Source organism: Indicator indicator, chromosome 14, assembly GCF_027791375.1.
Source record: "Indicator indicator isolate 239-I01 chromosome 14, UM_Iind_1.1, whole genome shotgun sequence".
In the NCBI taxonomy this organism is placed as follows: domain Eukaryota; kingdom Metazoa; phylum Chordata; class Aves; order Piciformes; family Indicatoridae; genus Indicator; species Indicator indicator.
Window position 1 is genome coordinate 6464875 of NC_072023.1, and position 27013 is coordinate 6491887.

General features: G+C 39.1%; 1 protein-coding gene across 3 annotated transcripts in view; it reads left to right on the forward strand.

The window, feature by feature from the left end:
* The window catches only part of LUC7L2 (LUC7 like 2, pre-mRNA splicing factor), a 30971-nt gene extending 7616 nt beyond the window's left edge, over positions 1-23355 (forward strand). The window contains exons 2-11 of one of the 3 annotated variants that reach the window (XM_054386384.1): positions 1090-1184; positions 11172-11270; positions 12048-12158; positions 12802-12945; positions 13929-14105; positions 16305-16396; positions 17239-17268; positions 18204-18398; positions 22346-22380; positions 22417-23355. In XM_054386384.1, coding sequence (XP_054242359.1) covers positions 1090-1184; positions 11172-11270; positions 12048-12158; positions 12802-12945; positions 13929-14105; positions 16305-16396; positions 17239-17268; positions 18204-18398; positions 22346-22380; positions 22417-22538 — 1100 coding nt within the window. In that variant the 3' untranslated portion in view covers positions 22539-23355. Of the gene's footprint in view, positions 1-1089; positions 1185-11171; positions 11271-12047; positions 12159-12801; positions 12946-13928; positions 14106-16304; positions 16397-17238; positions 17269-18203; positions 18399-22345 lie in introns of all 3 variants that reach the window. The other 2 variants (XM_054386382.1, XM_054386383.1) reach the window with 2 other exon arrangements.
* The last annotated feature ends 3658 nt before the right edge of the window (positions 23356-27013 follow it).

Here is a 27013-nt window from a genome sequence, read left to right on the forward strand (position 1 = left end):
CTGACCTTGTGTATCCTTTTTTAATCCCTGCAGCCTTCTGTGCTTCAGTAATTCACCAGTAGGTTTTCAATGGCTAGAGATCTTAAGTTACATTAAGAAAAAACAACCAAGCAAACAAAAAAACCCCAAAGATACATCCTGAGAGAGATTAAGATGGTTTATCATGCCTGTGTCTTAACAATGAGAGAGTCATAGTAGTGATCTCTCTTCTGAATCTCAAATAGTGACAATTATGTTATTACTGAAAGGAAAATATATCCCCATCCTTATCCCCAAAATACCAGCTGGTTACTTTGTTCTGAAGACTTTAGGTCTTGCTCCATATGGGGTTGCTTTTAACTTGCAATTGGACCTCAGCGTGTGGGCAGGTTGATCTTTCTGCTGATGCAAGAATTGCAATCTGCCATGATGAAGATGTAAATAAGATGTTCCCAGCCCAACAAACAGCGTGTTGAAAAGAGGAAAAAAAAGGCTTATGATATGAAGATATGCAAACATCTGTAAAATTATTTTGCATATAGGCTATGTCCATATTTTGACTGACTTTTTTCAGGTTTGTAAGCATTTAAAGTCATTCTTCTGCCAACTCTTTATGCTATTCCCATCAGAAGTAAGAGGATGCACTGCATCCAGAAGCAAAATCATAAAATGAGTATCAGGTGGGATTCAGTAAAGGACTCAATGTGTATAATTTTGTGTTTACGAGGCTGCTTTTATATGCTAATTATTGCATAGAAATACATCACTCTTTCATGCAAAATCTGAATAGAATATTACATAGCTCATTACCAAATGCTGCCATAGCAAAGTGTTTCTAAGCTAATGCTGTCTTCCCGGTTTCAAGCTCTTTTCACACTGCATTTTTGACGGGGAAGTGTGAGGGGATTTTTAGATAGCATTATAGAGCATTAAAACATGTATTTGTGTTTTTAGTATTACCTGTCAAAGAAGTATACAGTGTTTTAAATACTAGTTTATATAGACCTTCACTGTGTGGCAGGGCAATATTAATGCTTTGCATGTGATCTGCAGAACATGTCTGGCTTCCCCAGATTTCTAACCTAGAATGTGCTTATTTCTATATTGCAGGTGACACAACCCGCCAGCGAATCAAATTCAGTGATGACAGAGTGTGCAAGAGCCACCTTCTCAACTGCTGTCCTCATGACGTACTCTCTGGAACTGTATGTTGCTAAATCTTCTAATCTGTTTAGATAGGAGTGCAGAAATTCTATTTTCTTTATTGTATCTTTTTTAATTGCACAGTTTTCAGCAAGTATATCTAGTGTTCCCTGGTAGTTTAGAGGAACCTCTATAAACAACTAATTTATGCGTTACAATCTTATGTTTTAGAAGTTTCCTGTTCTTTATGCTAATTACTATTTACAAATTCAACACATAAATAAAAAGCATGATATTAGCTACATGAATTGTGCTATAGCTAAGTGGAGAGGTGATTTTTCTTTCTTCAGAAGTGCTTCAAATAAAAACAGTTCGAAGTTTAAAAAAAATACACTTCTACAAGCTGAGATACTTAACATGATAGTGGCACTTACTGTACAATATCCAATTGTCATGCCATTTTTACAGAATCTAAGGCAATTTGAAAATCTCCATTTATGGCATATTAGTAGCTTGTTTAACTTGGATTTTTCTGTACTCTGTAGCAGAGGCTTCTCTGCCTCAGTGTAACAAGCAAGGGACTTAAACACAAGCCAGTAGCTCTTGTCAGTGTGCCCATGCGTTACCTTGTGGTGCCTGATTGAAGTAGAGGGTTCTCTGTGAAAGGCAAGTGAGTTAGGTTGCATTGATTGTTTAACCTAATACTCTGTGGTGGTAGAATAATTAGCAGCAGACAGATGCAGTATGATGATACAGTGTTGTGTGCCTACCACTCTTAATGCTGCACTTTAGTATCTTTTGTTATTCATGTTGGCACATCATCTTGCTATGTGGCAGAGAGGAAAATAAGTGCTGGAAAGCCTGTCCCAAGGATTACTTGAAGCATTATTAATTTTCCACACTGTATCATTCCAAATGGCTAACTTAACTGGAGCCTTTATTGAAATACAAAATTGAATTCATTTGCAAAATGGAAAACTGAAATGTGTAGACTTGGTAAATTATTTACTTGTCACCTGGCTTCTAGTGTGCTTCCCAAGTAGCTGTAATTTTAAATTAGCATAGCGCTTCTGGTTGATCAGAGGGCTTGAAACATGCATGCATACATTAATTTTGTTTGTTTTATTTATTTCGGTACTTGCATTGATAAATAGTTGCAGTCCATCCTTGTCTCAAGTCCTGGCAAAAAAAGGCACAACTATAATTGCTAAGAAGCAATTGCTAAGGAAGAAGAGGCAAAATAAGTAGAACTGGAGAACTTGTCATTTGGGTTAGTAAAAGCAGCAATGGAATAGAAAAGGCCCACTAGTTGAGCTGCTTCATAAGTCTTGTGGCTTCCCAAATGTTTTTTTTCCTATTCTTAAAGACAGGGTTTCCTTTCCTACTCCCACCACCCCTCCACATAATTCCTGTCCTTTAAGTCATTCTTTTTTTGTAAGTAACAAAAAATAGCACAGTAACAATGCTTTGTGTATCGGTGCATACATTTTTTTTTTAATGTTCTGTACATTACTTTCCAAACATAATGGGGAAAAAGGCAGAAGAATGTGTTTCTCTTCACCCATCTGTTGTCCAGTGTTTTGGTTGTGTGATTGAGGAATATAGCTCATGACTGGGGGAAGATACAGGACATTAACAGTGTGCTGGAAAAATGTACAAAGTCATTGGTCAAATCCACAAGAAGATAATGGTAAAAGATTAGTTTATCAGCTTTTCATTGTGGTCTAATTGCTGTAAGCAAAGATTTTTTGAATGGCTGTCTTCAGCAAGTAAGCTGTTTCTCTTTGAAATTGTAAGTCGTAGGTATCCTGTAATAAAGCCTCTTACATTGCAGACTAAGGATGTAGGTTGGACTTGCTTACCCAGTTTAAGTCCTCACAGAAAGTTCTCATCTGCATCTGAATGCTGCTGCTTTTGGAGTACTAAACTAAACTGCTTATTCAGTGAACATTGGTCTATTTTTTTCTTCCTCGTTATGTTGCACAATGCAATTCTGGATCCAGAAAAACAATGACTAGAGTAGTCTTTTAGTGGGAGTAGTAGAAAGGGATCGGCTGAAGAACTGTCTGACCCATGTGATATTCTGCTGTTTACCTAGATTTGGGTCTCAAGCAATGGACCTTCTCTTTTTTGTAGCAGTTTTTAAAAGTGCAGGAAGCATGTAGTGTAACTAAACAGTTTATCTTTGAGTTGGAAAATCAATGTAGAGTTTTCTCCAGAATTTTGATAGGAAACTTTTTATGCATCTTTGTGTTTAGTGTCTGTAGGTAGCAAAGATTGAGTGATATTTTTTCTTTTTTTCTTTTTTTTTTTTTTTGGGTGTGTGGGTTTGGTGGTGTTTGGTTGTTTGTTTTTTTTTTTTTTTTTTAATAGAAGCCCAGAATCTTACATTTCCAAAAGAAAAAGTTCTGTGGAAGATTTTGTGAGGTTAAATTTCTACATTAACTAGGTTATCAGTAAAATACTGGACAGGAATTGCCTTTTTTATTGTCTATCACAAGGTAATCTGTGCAGCTCTTATGAACTGCATATTACTGTTCTCATGTGCAAGATGCAGACTTCAGTGCTATTCCAATCCACACAGTCTTTCAAAAGTACTTAGAGGAGGACTTTCACAGATAATGCAAGACAAAAGCTAAGTGAGTCATTATCTGTAGGCTCTGTTAATTGTGTGGTTTTTTTAACCCAAAACTCTGAGGAATTGGTTTCCCTTGACAATAAAATCATGTTTCTTGGGCTGCAGTATTGTATTGGTGACAGTAGTGTGTGTATTCTTTTCCTAGTAGACTGGAGATTTTTCTCTTTGTTGTCCAGATTTCTGCATGTATTAGCTCTTCTTGTGTTAGATTCAGTTTGAGCTTGTTTTTTAAGAATGCTCTATGAAGCCTTTGATACATCTAGACTTCACTGGAACACTTGCAGTAGGTGTTTTTCTCAAGTTTCTTTATCACCTTTATCTTTTGGTGAACATTAGAAACATTTCAGGAAAAAAAGAAATTCCAAGCTTCACTGATTTGTGTGGATTACTAGGAAACTACCATTGTCTAGATTGGCTACAAAGCATAGCTTCTTACTTTGAACTTTCTTTCGCACTTTTCTGTGTCATGCTTCTTCAGAGTAGTTTGTATTTGAAGGAATAATAAGTTGTCTTTAAAGGAACTCTATAAGTATTTTACTTAGGAGTGTAAAGTTGTAAGAATTAGCTGTATTTTGAAAATACTTCCTTCTGCGTGCCTTGCCAACAGAGCAGTTAATTCTGTATCAGCAATCTTCTTCCACTGTTCTGGATGGTTGTCTCTAATGAGCTTCAGTTGTTACCTATTTACACCAGGAGGTGTTGGTTCCATTCCTGTTTTGTTTAATTTTATTTAGGGACATGTTTTTGTTTGCCTAGGCTTCTAGTTTTGTAGACTTGAAAATTCTAAGTCAAGCCATTAGAGGTGTCTCAGTGCCTGCGGATGATTGTGTGTCAATTTTCAGGGAGAGGCAGGGAGAGTGTGGGTTTAGATTTCTTTGTAGTCCATTTCTAAAGGCAGTGAGAATAATGGGCTACATGGAAGACATGGATAGAATCATGAGTCCCAACAGCAAAAATGCAAACGAAGATAAAATTGTGCCATCCTCTTTCAGTTTATTAAATTTTAATTCCAAGTCTATTGTGCTCCTATGGTTATCTTTTTTTATTCGAAATGTGTTTTGAAGTTTGTGGGAGGCATATAGTAAACTAATTGGCAAGATCACAGAAGTGACGATGTTTTCAAGGTTGTAGAACAGTGGCTCTCAGAACATGCTTTTGACAGTGCCTTCCACAAAAGTTCTTTTAATTGGTATTTTTTTCATGTTTTGGTGCTCTGCTTTTTCATAATAATCACTTGGCAGTGGCTCACATGCATAAGTCAGCAGTTTAATAAGAGTTTATTCGTTTGTTTCAAGTTGAAAATTTTACGAGGAATTGGTAAGGGTTTGTAAACTCTGGCTAGGAAGACCTGAATAATTTAACACTTAAAGTTAGCAATTTAATTTTCCCCCCCTGTCCTAAAGGATTAACACTCTTTAGTTTTTTTGAAAAAATCGTTACTAGTTAAGGAGGAAGAGGCTTGTGGGTTTTTCCCCAAATCTTTGGTTTTGAGTGCTTTTTTTACCAGCATTAATAAATGTTTGCTTTTATTTATCTTTATTATGAGACTGAAGCTGCATATGTAGGAGTTGGGTGACTCTTCTGTAATGGTGCAAACTTATTAAGCAACATTCCTTGAATGTAAGCTCTGTGCTGTCTTTAGCAGATTTCACAAGATATGTGAGGGGTTTTTTTTGTCTGTGTGTGTTTTGAATGAATGGCTGAGCACTAGTGAAAATTACAAAGTGGGAAGATTTAGAGCAAATAACCTCTAATGGTGTTAAAAGTAATAATGTCCTGAATATTTATAGTAACCCACTAGCTATCTTAGAAGAGCCCAAGCAGTTCAACACTTCTGCAGCAGTTCGGCTTTCTTACTAACTTAGTTGTGCTTCCCTGTTCACAAACTCACAAATACAGCATGTGCTTGTGCAAACCATTGTTGAGAAACTCTTTTCTACTCAGTAGATCAACGTTGGTTTTATATTCATGTGTATTTGTGGAGGAACATTGCTTCTTGCATTTGATTTACAGAAAACTCAAGAGTATACTCTATCAGCTCAGTCCTGCAGTTAGGCATATCTTTAGGTGCTCATGAATTTATTGCACTCGGCTCTTCAGGACTCTCGCTGACTAAAACCATATTGATTGAGACTTTAGTTTAGCAATGTACTTCAATGCATGATTAACTTTAAGCTTATTAGGGATGGAATTCAGCTCCAGATTAAGACATCTAAATTTAGGTTTCAGCAGCGGAGCTAGGTGTCGAAGCTTGTGCTGAAGTCAGAAGAAACCTAGGCATTGGAACCTAGAGAAGGATTTAGTTCATGTGCCACTGGGGTGGGCTGAATCCATTTAGGCTCACTGACTGTACTGTCTAGATCTCTTTTGACCATTGAAGAGAAGTTTGGGAGTTCTCACGTCTGCAGATAGATGTTAGTAAGGTGTTTGAATCTGGAGTTGATTTATTTGCCAGTACTCCCATTGGGTCAGCAGAACTATTTCCATGCTTAAACCTTCCACCTAGGACACCACCTTCTGAGCTTCAAGCACACATTGCCAGGTCATGTTGAGCCTCGTTATTAAGTTGCCCCTTCTGAACATGTGTTGCCTACAAGAATGGACAGGCTTTATCACAAGTCTAAAAATCAGTCAGAGACGAAGCTGGTACTGCAGATAAAAAGTGAGATCCATGGTAAGAAATATCTCAGCAAAGAGATGTATAAAGAAAAATAAAGAGAAGAAACAATAGCAAGGATGTTCTCCTACAGACCCCAGTAGTTGGCAATTTGATAAATAGAGAATCACAGAATGTTAGAAGTTGGAAGGGACCTCCAGAGATCAAGTCTCCAGCGCCCCCTGCTAAAAGCAGGATAACCTGGAGTAGTCCACACAGGAATGCATCTGGGTTGGTCTTGAAAGTCTCCAGAGAAGGAGATTCCACAACCCCCTGGGCAGCCTGTTCCAGTGCTCCATCACCCTCACTGTAAAGAAGTTTCTCCTCACGTTTAGGTGAAACCTTCTATGTTCAAGTTTGCATCCATTGTTCCTTGTCTTATTACTGTACGCCACCAGAAAGAGAGATGTGGTTCCTCTGATATAAATTTTTCCAGTAATGTCAGACCTTCCTAAACAAATCAAATCCTTCTCCTGCTGAATGTGAACTGCTTTGGTATGAGTATTTTCATAACTAGAAAGAATTCTCTGCATAAACACGACCCAGAGTACCTCCTTCCAAAACCTCTCAGAGGTGTGTACTGTTATTAGAAGTGTTGATAGTGCATGCTACTATGTCACACTTGGCTCCGCATCAGCCCTCTGTGTTTTAAGTAGCTTTGGCTTTTCTGTGGTCGTCTTGTACTCCATATAGAGTAAATTCAGTAACCTAATTTCTGATGTCAAATGCATGTGGAGTAGTAAAAGCGCCAAAAAGGGAGTTTTGCTGTAGGTAGCTGAGGATCTGAAAACTGCCTTAATTTCATATTCCAGAAACAGCATCACATCAGTTTAGTCTCCAATTCACTTATATACTGAGTGCACCTCTACTTTGCAGGTTAACTCTTCAGATTCTCTATTGCCCAGGTGTCCCTGGCCAGCTCATGTCTGTTCATACTTAACTCATCTGATTCTCTTTTTTATTTTTGGTGTGTGATTTAGTTGAAGCAGAGCTGTGTGTTGTGGTTAAACTAAATGTATGTGATCTATATTTCTATATTAATACCAAAGGTGTCCTAGCCATTTTGTGGCTGAGATGACAAAGACAATTAAGTCATTTCATCATGAGGTTGTTCAGAATGAAAGACCAGTTGTCTAAACCTTTGCTCTAGGGAGTCAGGTAGCTTTGCACATCTAACAATGGGACATTAAAAAAGCATTACAGAAAATTTCTAGCAAGCTGTCAGTAGAAGGCACCAGTTTCTTAAGCAGAGCTCAACAATAGCAAAAGGAGTCCTGATAGCCTGCTTTGTGTATGGTTGACAGACTATTCTCTGGACTAATCCTCAGCAGTCACTTTCACTTGTAAGAAAGATCCACTAAATATATAGGGCTTTTTCTGGGTTTAATCTTCAGTAAAAGTGTAGTAACTGCAAAAAACCCCAAAGCATGGCTTCAAATATTCAATAAGCTTTAGTCACGTCTAGCCTGGGGACTTGGATGTTCTTGCCTTTCTTTATTTGCTTTACTTACCAGGACTCCTCTGCAAATCACTTCAAGCAGCATAAGTCTGTCTGGAAATCAGTGTAATTGACAATGAAAAAAGAAGTTTTTGCATTCTTCTTAAGCCTTCATTAGTAGCTCCATGTCTGAATATTAGTCTCCCTCAAAACCATCTTCTGTTTCATGTGATCAGTCTTGAAATGACTGACTACCAGTGCTCGTTCGTTGCCTCTAAGGGAAGGCATGTCTTGGCACTAAATCATAAGGTGGATGAGTGGAAAACTAAAATAATGTCTTACTGTATCTTCTATCCATTTCCATCTGCTGTTCACCTACTTTGCCAGCTAGCCATATGAGCCAAATTGTGTTACAGGCTGATCCAGCATAGACTTTGACAGTAATGGATTGTCCCCAGGATTAATCTTCTTTGCCTGATGTTGCATAATTTATACCAGCAGAAATTCATTTTAGCCAGATTATGCATATAATAAGCAAACTGGTTTGAGAGTTTCAAATATTTTTTTTAATGTCTCTCTACATTGGGGTTTGCTAATAGAACTTCTAAGAAAGATATTTAGTAGTAATATTTCTGTGAAGGTGCTTTCAAAGGATTAGCCCAAATTAGTACAGGCTGTGTAAAGGAGCACTTCCAATAATGGTGTAATTTCTTCAACAAATCCAATGGAAAACAATCCTTTTCTCTTGTGCCTGCTTGTTCTTGCTCCCTGTCTGTTGGGCCACATGAGTAAGGCTGCATTCTGTTGGATCAAAGGGGGAAGGCAAGCCAAAATTCTGTCTTTGGATGGGAGACATCTAACAAAAAGACATCCTCCATAACACTCCCCTCATCCCCCAAATTGCCTCTGCTGTTACCAATAGCAGGAGTAGGAGTTTCTGAAGTAGCTTACTGTAAGAAATTCTAGCTACTGAAACCCACTATTACATTGCCTATTACATACTGTCATCTCATCTGATTTTTGTGACTGCCTGACGACTTGGACAGCAGTACACTCCTGAAAAATGGCTTCTATTTTTGGTTTGCAAAGACAGGTATTACTCAGCCAATACCTACATTGTGTTCAACTGCAGAGGCAGAGTTTTCTGACCATGGGGTAGCTCAGCACAGTAGTAAAGGGAGCACAGAAAATTTTTCAGTAGTGATGCTGGCTCCGAATAATAACCATCCTTCCAGGCTATGGGTTTACGATTTCCAGTAAGAAAAAATCAGAAAATGTGGTGTCTTGTGGCCAAATCCAACCCAAATAGAAGCACAGAACACGTGAACTGTGTCATGATAGTTCCAGGTAAATTCTGATTTTAGAGTGTGATGAAAGTTTATTTCATGCATTTGTTCAGAGTCTATGTAGATTTGCATATTGAAGTAGTGTTTTTCTAATTTTTCTAATGCACTAGTGAATGTTCTTAGGCTTCTTGTCATTGTGTTCAGATCTATTAAAGCATGTCACCAGCCATATATGTGCACGTGGAACTGGAGTGCTTCACTTAAAATGGGATTGGCCTTGAATTATACAGTTTAACCTTAAATTACCTTATCAGTACACATGATGAATTAGCACAAAGACAAGCTTTTCACAGTTTTAGGAGGGTTTTTAAGTGTCTGATTTTCAGATAATTTTAAATGTTCTTTCATACTGCTTTTCTAGTACTGAAGTACGATCCACAAAGTGTGCTGTGGTTTAAACGATGTCAACATCTAATGACATGGAAATAAATGAGTGGAACTTAACCTTCAAGTTGTGTGTGAATTTTCATCAGTTAACAAAATTGCTGAGGTCCTATGTAGTTGCAAGAGGAAAGGCTGGTCTTTGCAATGCTAAAGAAAGTCATATGTTTTGTATTGCAATCAAATGTTTTCCAGAAAACAGATTTATGGTGGCTCAAAAGCATTTCAAAAACTCTCAAGTTCAAAATTTTGTGTTTTAACAATGTGCTTTCTGTCTCTAACATTTGAAATAAAGCAGTAACTTCCATAAAAATACTTAAGTGGTTTTTTTGGGACATCTAGCTGATTATTTGAGAAGGTGAAAGCAATAGATTTTTGTTTTTTCACTCTACTTGTGAGGCTTGAACTTCCACTTAAATGCAAGTATTTAGGGTTTTTGTTGTTGTTGCAGTTTCTCTGTTAACACTTGTCATTTATTCACAAAATTGAGGACACAGGTTATTAATCATTTCAGGCTTGGTTCTAGAGTTGTTAAGCTGCAACAGTAACAGTTTTCTCCATCAGAGTTCAACTTTTATTATGTGCTTTCCATGTTACGAAAGGATTAGTTTTTCTGAATATAAAGTGAGCAGTGCCAAGAGCAGGCTTAACTGAAGCTGTGCTAGTTTTAAGTGACAAATAAGAATCAGCAATAATTCAGCCTGTGCTCTTGCAGAGACAGTGCCTTGGTGTTGTTCAATTTTGTTTCTATTACAAATCTATTTTTTTGTTAATGTCTTTTTTGGTTACTATTTGTGCAAGTTAGGTTAGTTTGTTTTTTACTATGTGCATGTTGTCTAATCACCAAACTTTCAAGAAACAGATTGAATTAGAATTCCTTATGCTGTGTGCTATGCAAATTTAAATTTTAAACTAGTATTTGTTACCTGTTTCTGGACACTCTTCTCAGGGTGTTGTGTAGAAGACTAGTCGTGCAGCCTACCAGCATTCTTGAGTTACTGCTTGCTTCCTGCCCTTTCCAGAACAGCTTCAGATTACAAGAAGAATGTCTATACTTTTTCTTTGTAGTTCTTGAACATAGTCCAACATTCAGCTCATCTTCAGTCATCTACAAAGTGTTTTGCACCAGTTTGATTTTTGGCTTTCTTACTTGAAAGGCTTCAACAGTTTTTAAGCAGCACTTACAATGGTGCTATGGTTGTAGCTGTTTTGGGTGATGCATATAACTGGAGCATATTTGAACAGATTAAGTCAAGCAGTTGACCATTTATTTTCAGGGAACTTGATTCCCCTAAGCTGTTCTAATTCAGTATAGGATGTCACTCCTCAAGTTTTCAGTTTTTGCAGGACGTTAATATTTTGTAATGCAAACAGCCATTGTGGTAAGCTGTTTATTCTGTCTGCTGTTCTTGCGTCATGCATGTTTATTGAAGATCTGGTATTGTTTTACATCTTTATTAAGCTGTCCTTTCATTCCCAAAGAGGAGGTAATTTGCTTCAGAAAATGTGACTGTTAAGGAATATTGTGCTAACTTCATTTCTTGTATCACTTCTGAAAAGTTAAACCACTTTCCCTCTGTCTCTTTTCAGAGAATGGACCTTGGAGAATGTCTGAAGGTGCATGACCTGGCATTAAGGGCAGACTATGAAATAGCATCCAAAGATCAAGATTTCTTCTTTGAGCTTGACGTATGTATTTTGTATGCATAATTTGCATACTAGGTGGATAAACTCAGCATCAAAAGTTAAGTTTTGGGGAAATAGCTTTACAGAAAGAGAAACCCTTGGCTGAGTTACATAATGCAGGTGTTTAATTGAATAGGTAGCCATCTTTAAGTAGATCTGTGTAACAGCCTTCCACAGGACAAATTACCATAAACCCAAGTGATGTCTGAGTGTTACCAAATAGCAAGCTAATGTTAAGGCTGTACTTGTTTTGAAGAGAGTCTTAAATTCTATGCTTATTGAAGAAAGTAATTTTGTATCGGCAATAACAAATCATACGTTATGTCTCAGTATGCTGTACTTTGAGTAATACAGTTTTGAACTCCTGCCTAGGCCTTTAGTTTGCAGGCTTTTTTGGTGTTGTTTGGAGGGATGATGTTAATAGACTTAACAGATGAAAACCCTAGTGAAAAAAAGTTACACTACCAAATGAATTAGCTGGGTGAGGTGAACCTGAGTATACTTTGAAGAATTTTAATGCATGTCAGAAATGTTTGCTTCTTAGGGGAGACTTAAAATAGAATCACTTCCCAATTTCTACAAATAACTATGATAATGTGTAGAATATGATTTTTGAAATGCATATTAATATGTGATGAGTCACCATAAAGTGCTAGATTCTTGTTTTACAGAAGTTTCACTAATAAAAACAAAAGTTAAGTCTTAACCTGGATGGTGTTAAGGCTAATGAAATACTCATGTTCTTGACAGGATTGATCAGTGTTCTTATTGATGTTTTAGGCAATGGACCACCTGCAGTCATTTATCGCAGACTGTGACAGGAGAACAGAAGTGGCTAAGAAAAGACTAGCAGAAACCCAAGAAGAGATCAGTGCTGAAGTTGCAGCTAAAGTAAGCACGTAAAAGTAGTTACTGAAGTACCTTTGAAGGTCTGGTTTTCTAAGGAGTCAACTTAAGGGTTTGGCAAACTATCCACTTTAAGAATTCATACTGAGGAGGGGAAAAGCAAGACATTTTCCTTTCCCAAAACCTGTCTTTAAACCACAGAGAGAACACAGGGAAGAGACCTCACTGATACTTCTGAACTCCTGAAATGACTTTCCGTGATACTATGCAACAGAAATGTTAGTAACTTGATCCACAAAGTGAACAAAATTTTACGGGATTTCCTCTAGATCTTCTAATTGAAAAAAAAACAAACAACTTAATTTTTTATACATCTGCTCATGCTAGGGGGGATGATTGGACAAATAGTAATTTTACAAGACTGTGTGGGATAGACAACAGTGTGAATTACTTGGAATTTTCTTGATAAAATCCTGCTCTGGTGTTGGTACATAGGACTTGATAAGTCAGCCTTTCTTTGTGTTTTCACATGGGGCAAATTCTGTTTCACTTTTGCCTGGAGCAGTTATCTCTGTATGTTTCTGTTAATTGCATTATACTGATTTTTCATCTTACTCAGTGTGGTAGTTCAGATTGTTTTTCATCATTAAAAGCATTTCCTATGTTGAACCTTTCCTTGTCCTTCAAGGCTGAAAGAGTTCATGAATTGAATGAAGAAATTGGGAAACTGCTGGCCAAAGTAGAACAACTTGGAGCTGATGGGAATGTGGAAGAATCTCAAAAAGTAATGGATGAAGTGGAGAAGGCTCGGGTAAAGAAGAGAGAAGCAGAAGTAAGTTACTTGTGTAAGGCTTGTGGAGCGGGAGAGGTCAGAGTTCAGTACTAAATTGTTTGACATCTGTGTAATGCAAGGTGTCTTATCTGCTGTCACTTCATATGAAACTGAAGAGTTTGCTCTGTGGCATCTTGTACAGTTAAAGTTTTTACCTTTCGAATAAATTCCTGTACTACTTCCACTGATGATGCATTTATTGCTTTAACTGTGCTGGCCAGGTGTATCTGTTCACACTACAGTTGTGTCTGTGTGCTGGACTGACTTAGCTCGTTCAGTCTTGTGGCTCTCAGTGTAGCAACCCCGTTGTGCCTCATGGTGTGCTGGTGTGGCTCATACTGCAAAGCTTCAGTGAAGTAAACCATTGTCTTCGTTGAAAGGTAGTCAGTGGCTTGTGTCAAGCAAGTCAGAAATGGTCCTTGCTGTAATGTTCAGATGGCAGAACTTACCAAGAGCTTTTCCATATTGTATTTCACCAAGATACTTAAATTTACAGAAACAAACATCTGCAGTTGCTGTAATGGTGCCAGAGGAGTTGCCAGCAGTTTTGGTTGTCTGTTTGCAAGACACTACTACTTTTTTAGGAAAATACTACAGGTTTAAGTTGAGTTCAGAATTAAAACTGGTGTGATGTTTTCGTAATGTGTTAACAGAGTAATTGTAGTGTTAATACGTAGTCACCTTTGCATATTAAAAAACGGTTGTCTTTCTAAGTACTTTGATCTTAAGTAAAGCTAATAATTACTCCATTTAATTTGCAGAGCCAGTTGCTGATGTCCTCCTTATAAATACATCCAATCTTCAAATTAAGGAACATGCCTTCTATTTCAATGAGACAGTTGATTTGTGAATGGTGTGAATTAACTCCAGGGTGTGCTCATGTACATTGAATTCAGTTAGCAATTTGTAGTGTATCTCTGGTAAAGTGTTATCTTTGTTTCTGTGCATTCAGAAGTAACAGCAAATTTGTTTTATTTTTCTAGGAAGTGTACAGGAATTCTATGCCTGCCTCCAGCTTTCAGCAGCAGAAGCTACGGGTTTGTGAAGTGTGCTCAGCTTATCTTGGTCTTCATGACAATGACCGACGACTTGCTGACCACTTTGGAGGAAAACTGCACTTAGGATTTATTGAAATAAGAGAGAAGCTTGAGGAACTCCGGGTAAATCATTCTTTGCGTTGCGGCATGTTCTTGTGTGTGTGTATGTGTGTGGTCCTGCCTGATTATTTGTCAGGAAACCTTAATGGAATTGTTTGGGTTTTTTTCGAGGTATGTGGGTTTTGGGGGCTTTTTGTATTACTTAAAATTTGGGATCTTGTTAGTCTACGAAACACTAAATGTTCCAATATCAGTTCTCTGGATAATTTGTAAGATGACCTCTTTTGCACTGAGGTACGTTAAAAAATACTCAGAGGAGTGCATCTTGGAAACAAAGACTATGATTCTCCTTGTAAAATGGAGAACTGTATTTTGAAGGACAGTGATGTTAAAACATACTTAGCAGTTATAGTAGATAACCAGATGAACTTTACTTTTAGCCAGTTGATTGTCTAAAAGTAATAATGAGAGTCTTGAAAATACAAGAACATGTAGCAGGCCTAAATGAGTCGTATTTTACTTAATTAGGGTAAAATGTGAATAGAGCTGGTGTTGAAATGCTCACTTCTGGAACCAGTATGTAAGGAAGATGATGACACATAGCAAAGTTTTCAAAAAGGATCTCCAGAACTGCTTGGAGCTCAAACAGCCTGCTGTATGGCTAAAGACTAAAACTCAGTTCATTAACTTCATCCAGACAAAGATTAGGAGGTGACTTTCACTCTAGCAGCTAAAGAAGATTCTTTTTGTAAAGTAATTTTTGAAGGCTTTTAAGCTTAACAGACAGTAAGATGAAGTAAATAAGTTCTAACTCAAGTCTGTAGAATACAAAAATATTTCTATCTTGAAGACAGGGTAGCTATTGAAATAATAGTTGCAGGGGGGTTGCATGATCTCTGTAGCTTGAAGATTTGAAATCCAGTTGGAATATTATCCTAAACAACACTGTCGTGACCAGAAATCATGTGCTGGAAGAAAGACTTATTGGAATTATATTCCAGACTTTTGGTATTCAAGAGGATGGATTTGGACAGTGATGTCATTTACAATCTTAATGTGCAAATTACAGAGTGCAAGGGTCAATTAAGCATTTAACTGTAGAAATCAAATAAAGACAATTATGTTGCTGCTGGCTTGGTTTATATTCCATAATATTCCAGCTGTCTTGCATGGATACTGTGACTTACCCTTTGGAAAGCCCAACTCTTTGCATTGACTGTATTGACAATTTCAGCTCCTAAATAGAACTGCTGTAACATAAACCTTAGATGCTGAGAATAAATCATGTGTGCTTTCTCTCATCCCTCCATGAAATTATGCAAAGAGTCACTTCAACAAGAAACCTTGCTTGTAGTTAAATTACTGATACTGTACAAAGAAGTATAGGTATAGTTTGACATAAAGGGTTGAAATAACTGATTACTTACACCATCTGGGGGGGGAAGTGCATGGATAATTATTTCACATGCCCAAAGCATCAGTAAAATAATCTTTTCAAATACTTCACTAACAAAAAAAGAAAACAATAACTATCCCCTCCTTCCTCAGAGCTCTCCTCAAAGATCTAATCAAGATGCTGCTGGGGCAATTCCACATCTCAGAAGAAGGTCTTTACAAAGAGTTGAATTTCTTGCATCATGTCCAGAAGGTGGCAAGACTTGGGTTTGGCCAGATCTCCAGTTGTGAGTTCACATCTGAGGGCCCTCTACTGAGCGTGCCTTGTCCCCAGTAGTAGGGAGTTCAACCTGGGGGCTATCAGCTGAAGCATCCTCTCTAGTTACATGTCTCATGTTCACATTACAGAAACCAGTAGCCTGGAAACTAGGTTGTGTCAGCCTAACCAAGTCCTTTAAGGATTGCTTTATGTCATGGCCTAGCTGAAGGAGTTGATGAAACAATTGACTCAGTTCTCATTCCTTTCTACCTTTACCCAGTGACCAAAAGATTACAGGATTGGCATGGAAACTCTCACATTAAAGGCATGACTTGCTGCTCTGAGTTCCCCTTTGTGAAAAATGTTAAGATAACTTTACGTGTTTCAGGTCTTTGTGTAACACCTCTATTTGCTGCAGCTCTTCTGCAATAACTTTTATTTCTTGGAGAAAAAGGAATATATGTACTGAGGAAGAGAGAGGGAATAATATGCAAAAGGGAACGTACAGTAGGGAAAGAGTGAATATTAACTGCCTAGATTATTTTTATAGCAGCTTCATCTGAAATTTTTTGGAATGTAGCTTAATGAATATTTTCCTTTGCTTTTAGAGGATTGTGGCTGATAAGCAGGAGAAACGAAATCAGGAACGTCTGAAACGTAGAGAGGAGAGGGAAAGAGAAGAAAGGGAGAAACTAAGAAGGTAGGGAGTTGTTTTAATTGCCATAATGGAAAAACTAAGATGTAGTTCATAAACATTCCTAAATCTGAAGAATCACAACAGTCTGCATTCCTTGGGAACGTACAAGATACTCAGAGTGAATTTCTTGTCCAGCTCTTAAAATTTGAATTGTTTACATGGAAATGCTTTTTAGAAGCTACAGACAGAAGTGTCTCTACATGTTTGAACAAATGGTCTTTAAATAAGATAATTTTCAGCTATAGACCTTGTCTTGAGACCTGACAGATGTGAGCTTACACACGTGAATTTTTGACATCTGTTAGATATCTTCTTTATAGATATTAGAAATTTTCCTTATTGGAAATGACTGAGAAAAGGATTTTCCTTTTCTTCTGTGAAATAGTTGCTTCCAGGCCTTGTGGAGCCAGAGTGGAATGGAATATGAACTGCAGTTTCTTGACATGTTGGCTTCAGAGGTTAACAATGTCAGCTTTTGAATTGTGTTGCAGACTGATCATACATGTCTGACAAGAAATAAGGGTCTTGAACTATAAGCTTTTTCTGTGGGAGGGCTGGGAATACAAAAAAGATTAGTTTTTTGGAGGTGGGGGTTGTGATCTGGTGAGCTCAAACACAGGAAAAAGAAAACCAGCAAACACAAACCAGTTGTTAAAGGGATGTGTTTCCTGGTAAATATGTTACAAGAATGTTACATCAAATGAAAGACCTTTTAAATAATTGCTGGTAAAATGAGAACTACAATAACAAGTCAACTAGTCTTGTTTATTATTATTAAAAATATACTTTTATTTGTAATAAGATTGTGTAAGAGAAGTTGATTTACCATTTTCCGTTGATTTCAGGTCCAGATCCCACAGCAAGCATGCCAAAAGGTAGGTAAATCTGCAGACAAGGAACACCATCGGTGAAGTCAGCCTTTCACAAGCTGAAATTAAGTTTCTCTGGTGCTGTTATTTTAAGATGTCCATCTTTACACACAAAGCAGTTACACACTCACTCCCTGTGTTTATAGAGAGTTTATCACCATGCTGCTGAGTTTACACATGTGCATCTATTTTGTGGCTACTACAATACACCTTTTTGTCCCAAATAACACTTAGAAAACAAAGAATTGCTCTTTCTTCAACAAGCTTGTGGTTAGTGAAAACCCATGTGTTTTGAATGGTTAATACCCTTGGGTGAAAATCCATGTTTTCAAAATTCTAAACACCAGGTTAACTCTCATCAGATGACCCATAAATATAATAATAAAGGAGGGTTTTTCCTGCCCTACACAGTTAACAGTATTACTGCAAAGAGACTTTTTCTTTCTCTCTTTTTTTTTTTTTTTAATAATTTTTATGGTGTTTAGAACTTTCCATACTAGTGTCATTGTGGTTTTATTTTCTTATTTATATCACTATGGGGAAGGATATAGCCCTGTTTTCTTAGCACCTCATTCTGGGAGACGATCCCTGTCACTGCATCACAAAGTTCAACAACTCTGCCTGAGGAAGACAAAACTTCAAAGTAGATTTTTTTGTGGGGGTTTCTTTTTTTTAATTCTTTTCATAAGCTTGAGTTGGCTCTGCTGTAACCATATATATAGTCATGAATTAACTTAAAATTGCATTAGTCACAAAGGAGTTTGTAGGATTTCTGATTGGCTTTCACCTCTCTGTGTGTGAGAGGAAAACACAGTACCTCTGAGCACTGCAGATTGTTCTGTATACAGATTTGCTCATGGCTAGAGCATGTAGCATTCTCAGGACACTGAATCAGTAGCTAGGTGAAGGCAGTGTCTGGTTTAAGTCCTTTCTGATTTTAGATCTAGGTCCCGAGACCGCCGCAGGCATCGGTCTCGGTCAGCCTCCCGGGAGCGGAAGAGGAGAACTCGCTCCAAGTCCCGCGAGAAGCGCCACCGGCACAGGTCTCGCTCGGCCAGCCGCAGCCGGAGCCGCAGCCACCATAGGAGCAGGCACAGTTCCAGGGAGAGAAGCCGAGAGCGCAGCTCCAAAAAGAGGTAAGTGGTGGCCCACCAATAAATGGCTTCTCCTAGCTGCACGATGACAATTTTCACACTAAATTAAGTTTACAGTTACCACTTGGTAATTTAAACACGTCCGCAAGAGACTGAAGAATCGTTAGAGCTCTGACCTTGCTGCACTGGGACCAAGATAGCTACAGAACCTGTAGCCAGTTCATGTCTGCTTTGTAGAGGTGTCTTTCTAGCCATTAGAGCTGCTTTTTGGATGAAGGTGGGACAAGTCTTTCTGTTGAATACCATACCATTATTGATGCTAGAATCCAAAATAAACCTGATCTTGCAGGCTAAAATGTATTCTGCTTTATTCTCCTAAGAACTTTTTTTCTAGTCCAGGGAATTTCTTATCATCCTGATACAAAATTTTTACCCAAACCTTACTTAAACTTCCTGAAGCTCAAACCGTTCAGTTATCCAAGGAATTTTGGCCAAGAATAGAAACGGTCCAGCAAGGTAACTTCTTCAGGAAAGTTTTGAATAACCAACTCAGTTCAGATCTGGAGAACGTGACACTTTTGCCAAACTCACGAAGAGCATTGTGGCACCAGAAACAACAGATAGTTGAAATCTGAAGCAGTAGCAGCCTGTGGTGCCACTAATTCTAGGGCCTTAAGAGAAGCTTGGAGTTGTGGTTGCTGAGTGGAAAGAGTTGCATCATTCTATGTTAAATTAAAGCCTTCAGTGTGATGCTTGGGCTTGCTTGAAGTACCATAAAACACAGTTATTGGAGGCTGCTGTATCCTGATGTAAAAGCTGGTTATGTGTCTGGGTTTTTTTTTTTTCAGTTCTCATCGTATCCATTATGGCTTCAACATGCAAGCATACCAGACAATTAGATTCCTTACTGGAGCTCCTCCTGGAAGTCATTTTCCCATTTTGCTCTGTATTACAACATTATCACAGGCAAATGTGCATTGAGTCCTGTTTGCAGCAAACCCTGTGCTTTCTTCCAGCCCTGATATGACTCTTCTTCAGAAAGTATTTTCTAAAGAGCCTTTCACATAAAATGAAAAGCTGCCACCTCTTGGTTATTTCATTACGAAAGTAAAGGGATGTTTACAGTGTGCTATAGCTGAGGAAGTACTGCACCTGGATAGATTTATCTGACAGATGTGATTTCTTCAATCTGTATCATCAGTCACCCCACGAGCGAGTGAATAGATGTAAATCTCTAATGGCTGGGATCTCTTTCAAGATAAGGAGCAGACTTCCACTCTTTGTGGGCACAACTGAATGTATATAAAGTATCTGCCAGTGGTAGCAATGTTTCTTAAGATGATGAAAGCCCATCTGGTAGTAACAGCAATGTGCCTAAGGTAATAGGAATGCTACATCAGCTCAGGCTTGGATTAATGTCTTATCAAGAACAGGTCTAAATCAAGTCCTGCTTTTTCTCACAGCTAGCTGTAATTTCCAAGTAACAAATAATTTTTCATCTCATTAGAAACAAAGTACGTGCTTTGTTGTTCTTGATTTACAGTGAGAAAGTGAATTTTGCAGGTAGATGTTGAGATGCATGCTCAATGATGTGATCAGTCACGAAAGCAGACCTAAACGTGGGTAAATTGAGAGATGATTGTGTCAGTATGTTTGAGCCCACTTAGAAGAATTCATGTGACAAGAGCTACTGCACTCGCCTATGGACATTGTATGCATAAGTAGAGTATCTGAAGTCACAGGATAGGGCTTCATTTCACCTGCTTTAGATGAATAGGTGTGATATAAATCTTAGGAGTCTCATTACAGACTCATCTGACATCACTTTGTCTATTTTAAGACAAATCATGCCTTAAAGTCTCTGTTTCTTCTGCTGTTAAGGAAATCTGGCTGATTAGCTTAGATGTCTACACTGCTGACATTTAAAGCTGAGTGAGATAAATCCCACTCCTAGCATTTAGATGATTTTTTTTTCTTTTTAAAAATATCCTTTGGATCCTGACTGACAACAGGATTTTCTGTGCTAGTTCTCTGCTGTGGTAGAGAAGTACAGACTTCACTTTAAGTTTTTTTTTCTCCTTTTGAAAATCTTGAGGTGAGCACAAGCCCGTTTAGTCAGACATATCTTACCTCTTGGAAGGTTTGAGACTGTAGCTGCATTTTTCCCTTGCTTTCCCAGATCGGTCTGGTTGCTCTAGGATTTTCCCAGATTGCCAAGACTACACTAGGATTTTTGTCCAAGGCTGCTTAAGGGTTGAGGCTGTTTTTGTGTCCTCAGACCCAATGCAGGTACCTACAGATAGTCTTTTGGAACCAATATCACATATCACAACATGAGTCATAGTTGGTAAACATGCTTGTGTGGATGCTGCTTGCATACTTGGTGAAATGGTTGGTTTCTGCTGAAGAATCTTAGTCAGGAAGTCATGCTTTTCAAGTCTTCTAGATAATGTAAGTCTAGTAGAGGTTCTGTTTCTAAAGGTTGCACCTTGAGAAAGGCAGGAATGGTGGTTTAATTCTAAGTGTTCCAGTAGCAATACTGCTTGCTGAAGCGAGTGTATAAACTCAGACATCACTCTGTCATGATTCATTAAAGCCAGTCTTCCTTCTTGTCAGCTGATTAGAGACTCGCCTGGAGAGAGATGGAAAGGCTGGGCAAATGCATCTTACATTGTTCCAAAAATGCATTGAAAGAAAAGCCAAAGATACCATAGAATGGTTTGAGTTGGAAGGGACCTCCAAAGGTCATCTAGTCCAACCCCCATATGGATGGCATCATGTCCTAGCTGTCTGTTCTAGGATTAATTACTAGAGTTAGCCTCAATTAACTAATTTGGAGGCATTGTTGCTTGTAAAGGGGACTTGCAGCACAGAACAGTTGTGAAACAGCTGTGTTAACTCCAGTATTAACTTGGTATGTAGCTCCCCTTCTTACCTGACCTACTTCATGTAATAGAAGTAATGCCTGTAGATCTCAGTGTTTGCAAGTGTTAAGTCATGCAAAACACTGCATTGTAAGGAAAGGAATCTTTCCAGCTGAGGAATTAAAGTGAAGTGTCATTGCTTTATAAGCATATACAATTAGTTCAGAAGCATTGTGCAGACTTCAGTTTTGAAGCTTTGAGGTGATGACAGTTAAGTCTCTGCAAGTGGAGAGGGTACAGCATCACCACCCAGTACACCAGATTTTCTGACTAAGAAATTAGTGGCTAGCTTTAGAGCATGGTGTTAGATTTTTGTGTGGAAGTGTGTCTCAGAATGTTTTATGATTGCAGTACCTCTTACAACAAAAATGTGATGATTTTCAACAACAGGCTTAGGTGCACTCTGTGAGAGAATAGAGAGGAGAATGTCTAATCCAGGTACAGATAGCTCACTTAATTTAAAACTAGGTGGTTGTTTAACAGCTTTGGGAATGCCTGGTATTAGAGGGAAATGTCTCAAACCAGCATCACCTCAACATTGCAGATTCACGCAGGGGATAATTCTTCTGACAAAACCTACCAGTAGCACAGATTCCAGATTTGGTTTGTCTTTGTAATGTAATAGGCTTATTCCAGAATTGTGCAAGTTCATTTTTCCCGGCTTTAAATCAAAGTTCTGGGTTTTTTAAACCTGTTTTTAAAGTTTGGAATTTATGTATCTGAGAGAGGCTAAACATTCCTCTTCTCAAGCTACGGAATACAGCTGAGAAATTCCAATTAAATCTCTGCTAACGCATGCTTGAAGGCAGAGGTTGAAAAAGAGATTTGGTGAAACACATTGACCTTAGTCTGGGCTCCATAATAAATGTGGATTAAATTCTGCCTCTAGCAATATTTGCCTGTTGACATTGGAAGCAGGGGAGGGAGGAGAGCAGAATGATTTCTGATGTTTTCTCATACGCTCTATTCATGTAATCCTAAAGTTGCATTGGAAAAAGAAGAAAATTACCCCCCCAAATGCTGTTTGATAGTTGCAGGCTCATAACTTGACCTCTCGCATTTCAGATCCTCAAAGGAAAGGTCTTCCCGAGACAAAGAGCGTTCAAGAGACCGTGACAGAACATCCCGGGATAAAGATAGAAGCTCCCGAGAGAGGTCGCCGCGAGACTTCAAAGACAGGAAGCGCTCCTACGAAAGCGCCAACGGCCGGTCGGAAGAGCCCAGGAGCTCGGAAGAGCGTGAAGCAGGGGAGATATAACTGGCTGTATAATCACCTGATCTCTAGCTTCCTATGGAGTTGCATACTATGGTTTAGTTTACAGTTGTTCAAAGGGACACCAGTGAGCAGTTCCAGACACTGATCCAACTAGGGTAGATGTACAGTATATAAAAGTGGTTATAACCAAGTCAGAATTAAACCCCATCAATTAATGATGCCTAAAGCTGGGTCCTGGACTTCCATCAAGTTGTAAAACTTCTCTGAAAGATTTCTCTTTATTCAGGACAGCAGTTTTATGTACCAAGTTGCAGATCTCAATGTTTTTAATCTCCTTTCCAATACAAGTTAGTGAACAAATTCTATTGTACTACTTGCCTTGGGTGCTTTTGAACCTTTATAAATTCTCCAATTCTGCTCTGGTCAAAACAGCAGCATTGAAAGGTTGTCTTTTGGGGAAAGTTACTTTTTTTTGTTGTTGTTTGCTTTTTTTTGTAAGAGGGTGGGTGGATGAATATTAACTTTTACTCTAAGGTTATGTTCCCAGTGATTTGTTTTGTTTGGGAACCTAGCAGTTGATTACAGTGGGAGCATTTAGACAAGAATGTGTGCTGGAGAAAGCGGAAATGTCTTTTTACAGTGCCTCTTTAGACTTGGAAATTGAACAGCTGTTGCATTACATCTTTTTTATTTCTACTTAAATTTTGAAATCAAAGCCAGTCCCATATCTGTACCATTTGATTGGTATGTGTTCAATATATTTGTTTTTTTTTCCATAAGGACTCTTTCTGCTTTTTCTTGTGGGGTGCATCCTTAACTGTATTGAAGACAAACAAAAATCCAGCAACAACAAACAAAAATTAAGGAAAAAAATAAAAAATAAAAAAGGCAAGCAAATTGTCCAATAACTTCACAGGGATATACTGGTCTCATCAGGTGGTTACTTAGCAATTAGTCTTTTAAAAACATTTGATTATCGGACCTGTTAACATACAGATACTCTCGAGGGGAAGCAACCTTTCCGATTACAGTTCTGACCATCCTAAGGTCTTATTAATAGAATGGTGTGGGTTGGAAGGGACCTTAAAGATCATCTAGTTCCAACCTCCCTGGCACTGGCAGGGACACCTTCCTCTAGACCATGTTACTCAAGGCCTCATCCAACCTGTCCCTGAACACCTGCAGGGAGGGGGCATTCATTACCTCCCTGGGCAGCCTGTTCCAGTGTCTCACCACCCTCTCTGTAAAGAAATTATTCCTAATTTCCAGTCTAAATCTACCTTCAAGCTTCGAAGTCCAAAACCTGTGGAATCAGTCTTTGTGCCATGATCATAACTCCCTAATGACATCCAATTCAAAAGGCAGTAGCTCCTGTTGGGAACTGCTGTCTGTTCTGTCACACTGAAGGTGCTTTGGAGCATATAAATTACTCAGCTATGCCCTACCCCCACACAGAAGAATTTAGAGATTGTTAAATTCCCATCCTTAAGACAGCACCACTGGGTTACTTAACGTTGTTGTTCAGGATGTTCAATGTCATGATTTCTTGGCAGGTTCTGCAGCCTCTCTAGTGTCTGTATCTCCCATGGAACAGTGCTTCTGCAGGGTGGCTAATCACTTGAAATTCACTTTGTGTTGTACCTCAGTGTCTTGAGTATGGTCAGAAGGCATGGGTGATAATTATTACACAGGATATAATTGAGCAGTATTTTGGTTGTCAGTGAAAGCTGGAACAGGACCTTTACATCCCAGCATAGACTTGTATCTAACACAGCACACACACTCCCCTTTGAATTCACTTCATTTTGAACTCCTAAAGAAATCTTGTAACCATGTTAGGTAACTATTTAACGCTTCTTTTGTTTACCCATTTGAAATCTGAACAAGAGTTTCCTTCCTGGGACTGTTTAAGAATTCCCTGTATGACCCAGCAGTGTGATGAATGTGAATTAGCAGTGTTTGTGCCTCTGGTATGTGTGCACTCTGCAAGGGCTTGCTCACATCCGTTGTCACACCTTTGTTAGTGGCATTCTACTGGTGTGACAAAAGGTGGTAAACATTCCTACATACATCTTGCATAGGAGAATTGCCAATGAGTGGATTGCTAACTCCTCTGGAATTCCTTTCTGGAATAAAAATATTCCAGAAATACTAAGAACCTATCTCCCCTTGCAGACACTAACCAGAAATTCTGTGTTATAAAAAGGTTGGGGGTGGGGGGGCAGCACAGAGTTTGCATACAAAACACACTGCTTTAGACTCCTTACTAGCAACTTTTGGGTAATGTGCCATTGGTTTTACAAATAGCTCTTACATTTAATTATGAAAAGGTGATTGGATTTGGGCTTTCCCTTATTTACTGCGTTTTGTGGGCTGGTGAGCTTCATAGTACCCAAGTAGCACACCAGTGTCTTGCTTCTGGCTTCCTGATGAAATAATATGAATTGTAAGTCATTACTGGGGCAAATGTTCACTTTGCTGAACAGTTTCAGTAGTCCTGTCACTGGGCACCACTGATAAAAGAATGGTCCCAGCCTCCTGCCACCCATCCTGTAAGTATTTATAAGCATTTATGAGATTCCCCCTCGGTTTTCTCTTCCCCAGACTAAAAAGACTCAATTCTCTCAGTCTTTCCCCATAAGAGAGATGTTCAGTTCCCTAATCATCTTTGTAGACTGTTTCTGTACCCTCTCTAGCAAGTCCCTGTCCTTCTTCAACCAGGGAGCCCAGAACTGGACACAGTACTCCAGGTGTGACCTCACCAGGGCAGAGTAGAGGAGAAGGAGGAGAACTTCCCTCAACCTGCTTGCCACACTTCTTGATGCAGCCCAGGATGCCACTGGCCTTCTTGGCCACAAGGGCACATTGCTGGCTCATAGCATCCTGCTGCCCACCAGGACTGCCAGGTCCTTTTCCCCAGAGCTGCTCTCTGACAGATAGCCTCCAGCCTGTACTGATGCATGTCTATGGATGTCTATGGCAATGACATCCAACAACCATCACGGCAAAGCAAGGCAAGTTAAAAAGGGGGAACCATTTGAAGCTTTTCAAAGTGTCACCTACTTGTCATCCCTGAAAGGGATAGGAAATTACAAATCATTTTTTACAAGCCTTTTTCTTTTCTTGCAGTACTCACCAACGCTTTGCAATACACTGCCCCTTCTGCCCAAGCTGACTAAAATGCCACATCCAAGCAGCCTGTTCCCATCCTTCCCCTCGAGCAAGAGTTCCTCTTCTGGACTTTGGGATTTCAGCATTTTTGCTAAACAAGTGGGATGGATGAGGAAAACTACACCCTGAACAAAGGAGAATTCTGCATTTTTAGCTATTTGTGAAATTGCTGTTTCATGGTCAAGTGAAATGCTTCCCGTTGCCCAAGGAGCCTGCTAACTGCAGCATGATGGGCACCTTGGCTTGAGCTGGAGCCCATTTCTGTAAGCCCCCCAGCACCACCAGTAACCTTGCACTGTAACCAGCTACCACTGCTGTGCGTGGTGAGTGCCTTCTGCCTGCTACAAATGAGAGGACACCGCTGCTCTCTCTGTGTTTATTGAGTTATACTGAAGCAAGAGGCCATGTGGTTACCTGCAGTTGTTAGCTGATTATTTCACCACACCTAAGGAATGCAAAGAAAAGCAATTAAATGGTTGGGGACCTGGTTACTGCTGAAGGAAGGCTCAGGCCATGGACAGGACAGGATGAGGGCAGCCCTGCAGAAATTCAGTCAGTGAGGCAGCAGCCTCCCTCAGCTGGATGCGTTCTGAGTGGCACAGGAGCTAATAAGCTCAGTACTGGTGCCCTCTCCTGGGTATGTGGTCAGAGCAATTCCCTGGGAGCAGCACTGTGAAATCCATGCACTGAAGATGTTCATCCCTGCCCAGAGGGACCCAGTGGTGGCCACATCCGTTGTCACCCCTTGTGCTGAAAGCTGCTCCGAGAAACCTCTCCCAGGGTAAGGGAATTCCACTGGCTCATGCAGGACAGGGTCTTTCTCAGACATTAGTCTTTCCTATACACCACTCCCCCCATTGTTGTAGTTCAAACACAAAACAACAGCCATTCCTCTTAAATAGTGACCTCTGTAGTCCCTGGAGATGCTTCAAAATGATCTCCTGCTCATCATTCATGAGAATGGAGAGGTGGTCACTGAGCTTAAGAGCTGCTGGTGTCTCGCTGGGCTGGTGCTGCTGGAAGGAGCAAGTCTTTCTTTCAGGAACAGCAAGCTGAAAGTCACCATATTAAAATGTAGTCTTCAAGGATGGAGGCCAGAGGAACCCACCTGGAGCACCAAAGCTGCAGAGCACATCAGGATTTGTTGGCTGGCTTTGGCATATCTGTGAGTTTTATTTAGCTGAAGAAACTCAGTTTGCTAAGGAAATTATTGTCATTGGTATCTACATTATATTAGCTTTTTTCTCTTTTTTTTTACTTTTTCATTCGTCCAACTGTGGCTGGAGGCCCAAAAGCAGCAAATCAGTGCTGGTGAGACATTTGAAGAGCCTGGAGGCTGCAGACCC